Below are 7,002 nucleotides of genomic sequence, written 5' to 3' on the forward strand. Positions count from 1 at the left end.
TTCTAAAAGTGGTGATAGCACCTTACCCCATCCCCATAGAAGTCTAAATGTATTTTTGGGCAATAATCATATTCTGTATCCAGGTAATTTAATCAGCTGATCACTCAGCTCGCCCACTCAACAGTAATAAGCCATTGACCCTGTGGTCTCAGACTGGATCAATGCTAGGCTTAAGCTTTGGACACCTGGAGGCCTTGTGTGCAAACAGGAAGAAACTCTTAACTTACTTTAGACATGATCATTTTTCCCTCTGATGCGTTATTACATTAGCAGATTGCTTTCCCTCGGAACCTTCGTCCAACAACCTGCAGGCAATGAGCAGCGTATGCTGAAGTTTCTTGCTGGAGATGGCATACTTCAGCCACTTACTTGGCTATTTCAGGGGTTTCAGGTATATTATACAGTTAATTGTTCTCAGTCTGATTCACCTGCAAGAAATTTTAGCTGAACGTGGCCTGACAAGTGGCAGCGTAGACGCTGCTGCCCACCGTGCCTCCGCTGCTGATGCTGTTGGCTGGACACTTGAGAGGTTTCATACTGCTGTCTCTCTGCACATACAAATGTTCCAATCTCCAGCGCTCCCAGCTTTTCCGAAACTCCATCTGAACCTTAACAGAAGCAAAGAAGGAAACAAAAGGAATAAATGTAGAACTAATCAGATCTTGAAATGACTCCACCAGAAAAGAGCAAGGAAAAAATAAAGATACCATACTACTGAGAAAAGCTGGCAATGCTGTAAACCTGCGATATTATTGCTTCCAATTATCCCATTATCTCATTAGTCCATTGTTGGGTATTCCACATTTAAAATAATGACAGCATTCACTTTTACTCATGGAAATAAAACTATTTTATACACCAGGAAATCTTATCTTCATTATTTTATTCTAAATTGTATTCAGCTGCAATACTGAGTGTACTCCATGCCCTACCAGTACTGACAATTAAGTTGATTTTACTTATCAGCCACGAAATGACTGAAAGGACTGGCTTCCTGCTCAATCCTGTCACCACAGGTATTCTTAAGAGTTCTGTTTTAACTTCTAGTTTGATTTAAACAGTATTATGTCTTGGATTACCTTTGTTCCATGAATATTTACATTTTGGGGTTTTTTCCTTTTTTTTTTTTAAAAAAAAAAAAAAACAAAAATGAAGTTGTATTCAGAATTGAAAACCCAACAATTAAGCACAAAGACTGTACTTTCCCTTCCCTTTTAAAACAGCAATTACAATATCTCCTCCCAGATACTAGTATTTTGTAAAGCTGCAAAATACACTCATCCAGTCGCAGGTTTCCAGTTAAACCCTGTAACCTCTGTACTCATTTGGAAATTTATCCAGGGTCTTGTAACTGCTAAATGAGAACAAAATTTAGATCTTCCCGTTCCACAGGCAAAGTTCTTGCCTCTTGAGAAGTAAGAACCTCCATTAGCTTTTAACACACAAGGCAGAGGACATCAAATTGAACCTTTTTTACTCTAGAAAAAGGCAGGAGTGCAACTGCAGTAATCACAACGCATTACGGTGTGTACTTCAGCCTGGAAGGAAGTGCACCGTAGGTGGGTCACTCAAGTAAGCCTTCTTACAAAAAGGAGTGTTCCTTTTTGTTGCCTTTTAGGGTCCAGTACTGACCATCAAGAGACTAGAGAGGTGGATGGCAGTTCCAGCGCAAGCTAGTCGTCACACCCAGGCTGCTGAAACCTCACGCTGAGGGAAACTTCCCAGGGAAGCAGCTGCTGTACATCTTGCTTCTCTGCTTTCTGGGAGGCAGCCCGAAAAAAGGAGCAAAGCCTTCCATAACCCCTTATCTTCCCTTGGTGGTAACCTCCAGCCCTTGGACTGAATCGTGTCCTGGTGGGAAGCAGCTGCATCGCTGTGGCTCTGACGATGGCATCTGTCCCTCCGGTATCACAACCCCATGGGACAGAGGGAAAGATGCTGAGACAGGAGCTTGTATTTTATCGTGATAACTGTGGGGTCGTTGTGTCAAAGGTGCACAGAGCCACCTGCAAAAGACAGTGTATCCAAGATAGCTTGGCATGGAGGAATGAGGGAGGAACAGCCAGATACAGGCAGAAAAGGAAAGAGGGAGATGCGGGGACCACACTGTCTGCAGGAGAACTGCCTGCAGACTGCCCCAGCGCTTGGTACCTTCTGTGGGCACGGCAAACAGCTGTTTCAATGGGCAGCACTGGGAAAAAGCAGTTGGAGACATTTACAGGCAGACCCTGAAAGCAAGCCTGAACGTACTTACTGACAGAATAAGTAAATGAGCAATAGAAATGGGCGACTTAGAATCAAAGGGGAGGAAATGAGTCTTCAGTCTGGCTGGACATGTCAGGCTGTATCCTAGAGCAATGATGTAAACAGCCTGAGAGATGGAGATGAAGCGAATGGGAAGACCTGAATGAAAGAGTATATCAGAGATGTTGTCTTAGGAATGGAACTGAATGGCAGAATATTTGTTTACTTTCCAGAGGTTAGGAAAAGGGTAAAGAGCAGCTCTGCTCTCTGTGTTGAACTGAGTTTTTGCCTAGATGGCTATGAATCCTGTGTGCAGTTTGGGGCCCCTCAGCACCAGAAGGACATTGAGGGGCTGGAGCAGGTCCAGAGAAGGGCAACGGAGCTGGGGAAGGGTCTGGAGCACAGGGCTGACGAGGAGCGGCTGAGGGAGCTGGGGGGGTTCAGTCTGGAGAAGAGGAGGCTGAGAGGAGACCTCATCACTCTCTACAGCTGCTGAAAGGAGGGGGCAGTGAGGGGGGTGCTGGGCTCTGCTCTAAAGGAACGAGTGATGGGACAAGAGGAAATGGCCTCAAGTTGCACCAGGGGAGGTTTAGGCTGGAGATTAGGAAAAGTTTCTTCACTGCAAGAGTGATGAGGCATTGGAACAGGCTGCCCAGGGCAGTGGTGGAGTCCCCATCCCTGGAGGGGTTCAAGAACCGTGTCGATGTGGTGCTTCGGGACATGGGTGTAGATGTGGTGCTTGGGGACATGGGTTAGTGGGTTGGGTGGGGTTGGGTTGATGGTTGGACTTGATGGTCCTTGAGGTCTTTTCCAACCTTCATGATTCTGTGATTCTATGAATGTGTGACCGAGGGAATAAGTTAAGATTTATTTTGCAAAGAGGCAGTTCTGGAGCACAGAAGTAGATCTACAGATCTTTCAGCAAAACAATTAGCCTCATAAATTCCACGTGGGGATAAGATTCTCCAGAAATAAGCTACCCAGGGAAAAGGGAACCAAGAACAAAGCTCCCATGAGAAAGATAAAGAAGGAAAATTTTTCTGTAGAGTATTTTGAAAGAGAAAGGGAAGAGGTACAAGAACCTGGAGAAGATGGTCACGGAGGTTAAAGGTGGAGAAGACTTGTGGAAGAGGGCAGTTGATTGAGCTTACTGCAGCTAAGGGGCAAGAATGTTGAGAGTGGGGCAATGAATCTGGAATCTGATTACAAGAAAGTTAAACTTTGGCAAAAAAACATCTCAACAAATCATAGTAAAAGGAAAGCAGGTTTGAAATGGAGCTCATGGGGGAGTTCAATGGATAGTCCATATAGAGAATTAAAATAAATGAAAATACAAAAGGAAGAATGGGCAGTAATTAAAAAAAATTAGGAGTCCTGGGGTCAGGACAGATTTTTATAAGGTGGGAGAGAGTGAAGTGTGCTTCCATTGTGATAGGATGGAGGCAAAAAGCAGAAGCAAGATTACAGCAAATGAAAACTGAAACAGCTTAAACTATTTCTGGTGGAAAGCAGCAGCATCTCTGGTTAGAATATTTCTTACAGAAAGCAACAGTAACTGCAGAAAAGCTGATCATATTAAGCCCATCTTATTTTTTGGAGAACATTGGTGATAACAGGCCATCTGATGAAACCCTGCTTCAGAGCAACATCAGAGAAAATCCAGAATATTTCAGGTGAAATATGACTGAAATATGAACTTATTTTAATGTTCTTCCATAAGTAGATACTACAAAAGGACATTAATGTCTCTTCCAGTTTCATGTCTACTCTATCTGGCATCAGGACTTCCAAAAAGTTAATGCTGTATGGCTAAGGAAAAATAAAAGGAGTTGGTGAGTGTCACAGAAAAAAAAAATATATAGACCACACAGCAAACAAGGATAGGCTTCAGGCACATATAGTCTGTCAGAAGAAAAATAGTTCGAAAACTAAGAATTTCTCATATAATTTAGGAAAGAAATAGAAAAGACCTAATCAAACTCAATACATTGCTTTATTGATGGCTGTCTGTCAGCTTTCCGTGAAGCTGGGATGGGTTTACCCTTGGCTGGGACCCAACCCCACACAACTGCTCGCTCACTCCTCCGCTCCTCCCAGCACCTTGCGGTTAGATTTCAGGAATTACATTACAAAGGCAGGAAAACTATAGCAAGGAGAGATTTGGAGGAGCCCTTAGAAATGTCGGTAGGCTGCTTCACAGTAAGTTTCCTCAAATGAAACAAGCCTACCTGATTCAGTGTTTGTAATAAGGTCTGGGCTACGACGTAGCTTTGCGTTTGTATTGCACGGGGGAAATTATTGGGCATCACTGGCTGCGGCTGCACGGGGGAAGTACGAGCAAAGGCCAAAGTGAATCGGAAGAAACAGATGATGCACCAGCAGACGGTGCTGTGTTTCAGACCTGTAAAGCTGTACAAGGGATTTAAAACAAATATTCCCTAATTCATACTTGCCTGCTGCTACCCACCTCCGACTTTCATAAGCAGGACAATTAACACACTCACTTAAGCAAAACCTGACCCACAAGCTACAAAAGTGAACAGTCTCCTGCAGGGCTTAATTCGGGACGCCTGCTGCTTTTCTGTTGACTCTGCCCTGGCCATAATGACACAAGTAGGACATTTTTCCATGGATTTCAATTCCTCGATGCAGCCTGCATCTCAATAGGTGATCTGGAATTACCATGTCATGTTTAAAAGTCAACTTAGCATGAATATTAATCACATTGATGGGCATTAAACTTAATAACGTGCTGCCAAATTAGCAGCATTTGCTTCCTTTGCAAGCCTGGTGACTTGTAATCAATCAACTCAAAGCCCTGGCTACTTTTCTGGGGGGTCTGCGGGAGAGCTCACCACTCCATGGAGTTCAGGTTGAATGAGAGAGTGATGATGTCTTCAAGTAAATGGGTCATAGGGAAACCAAACAAAACCAAACTGTACGGGCATGAGCCAATCGGACCCTCCAAGCTCACCAGCCAGCTGAGCTGAGTTCTCAGGATAAAACAGGCTCGACTCCCACATTCACCAAAACAAGCAAATAAACAGCACTACGAGACAGATTAAGAGCAGCAGCTATAATTCTAAATAAAAGAAAAGCTCCAGCAGTGCAAACTATACAACTGTGAGCAAGAAAACTTGCAAGGCTTCATGTCTACAAATAGCGGCCCTAAATTATACTGCCTGAATTCCTTCCAACAGCATTTGTCTGAGAAGTTATCCTGTGTAGCTGTACAGAGGAGGGTCTGTAAAAAAAAACAGAAGTCCTGAACAAGGACAATTTAGCGGTTCAAGATAATCTTCAATTTTTTTTTTTTTCCTACCGTGGATGCTGATAAAGCCAGTTGTTATCCTGTGTAGCTGTACAGAGGAGGGTCAAAAAAAAAAAGTAGAAGTCCTCAACAAGGACAATTTAGCGGTTCAAGATAATCTTCAATTTTTTTTTTTTTTTTCCTACAGTGGATGCTGATAAGGCAAGTTGGAACAACTTGTGTCTCTCTTACCTCATTATTGATGAAACAGTAGAGAATGGCAACCATCAGCCCCTGAAATCAACAGAAAGCAGGAGAGCGGTGAGCAATGCAATTCCCCCTCTTTGCCAAACCAACTTGCAGAGGGTTAGAGGCTCCACGCTGGCACATCCCATGGTAGGCAAAAAATGAGATGGAGACCATCTATGCTCTCCAACAGCTCTGATGGCAGAAGAGAGGTTTGACCAATCTATGTCTCAAAGCACATGATTTCAGGAAAAAGGAGTTACTGTTTTCTTTTCCCCCCCCTAAAGATTCCTTTCTCCTTCTTTTTCCTTACCTGGTTTCTGGTTATAAGCACTGAATAAGTGAACAATTTACAGTGATCTTAAATACACCTCTGTAATTGATAAACAGGGAATGAGTGGGTGAGCGGGGAAACTAGAAGAATAATGATTCCCTTGGACAAGGAGACTCTTTGGAGATGGCCTTACCTAAGGCAACAGTTAAATAAAAATCACCATAAACCTACATCCTCCTCACATGCAATTACAGCTGTAGACTGCTACCTCTCACAGCACAGATTTTTCAAAGGAGTATAAAAAAAAATGTGCTTTCAGCAACGCCATTATACAATTACAGGAAATCACAGACCATTTCATTATTGCCTTCAGGTGTCCCATAGATATTAATTCTACAGAATACCAGTTTATTGTGGTAAATTTAAGACATTGAAAGTAAGACTATGTGACACTAACATCGACTATTAAAAATTAGTCATCATACTTTCCCTTCCACTATCATAATCCTGTAATATCCAGTGCTAAATTGAGAAATATAAAGAACAGGGAACATGCAATGAATGAGAGGGAAAGCAGGTCCCCAGACAGCAGTCAAAAAATATTGTATCCACATGGGCACATTGTGAGCGCTACCTGGAAAGAAGCGAAGGAGAGTTCAGTAAAAAGCTTCACAAAGCGCAGCATCCCTCTGGCATGCTCGTCAGTAATAAAGGCAAAGATGACCTCATGGGTCCCCAGCAGCGGGATCAGAGTCAATGTAGACTTGGCCAGCCTAAGATGACAAAGAAAGAAAGAAAAAAAAAACAAAAAACAGTGCCACTGAGTAGATCATTGTTGATCCCAGTGAGCAGCCTTAGTAGGTTCCAACAGGTTTTAACTGCCCCATCAGCAAAGCTCAGTATTCAGCTCCTGGCTGCATTTCACCTGGAAAAACTTCTTCCAAACTCAGGAGAAGGTCATGCGCTTTCCTGTACCTAAGAAGTCTTC

General features: G+C 43.1%; 1 protein-coding gene across 1 annotated transcript; it reads right to left on the reverse strand.

Moving 5' to 3' along the window:
* Nucleotides 1–440: 440 nt before the first annotated feature.
* Nucleotides 441–6,787, reverse strand: GLP1R (glucagon-like peptide 1 receptor; the record flags this gene model as incomplete). Its single annotated transcript, XM_010087851.1, has 3 exons — nucleotides 441–608; nucleotides 5,747–5,788; nucleotides 6,649–6,787. Coding segments are annotated over 3 exons (349 nt in total), but the record flags the coding sequence as incomplete, so codon positions are not given.
* Nucleotides 6,788–7,002: the final 215 nt, after the last annotated feature.

The sequence above is a fragment of the Pterocles gutturalis genome, unplaced genomic scaffold (genome assembly GCF_000699245.1).
Source record: "Pterocles gutturalis isolate BGI_N339 unplaced genomic scaffold, ASM69924v1 scaffold33076, whole genome shotgun sequence".
Classification (NCBI taxonomy): Eukaryota; Metazoa; Chordata; class Aves; order Pterocliformes; family Pteroclidae; genus Pterocles; species Pterocles gutturalis.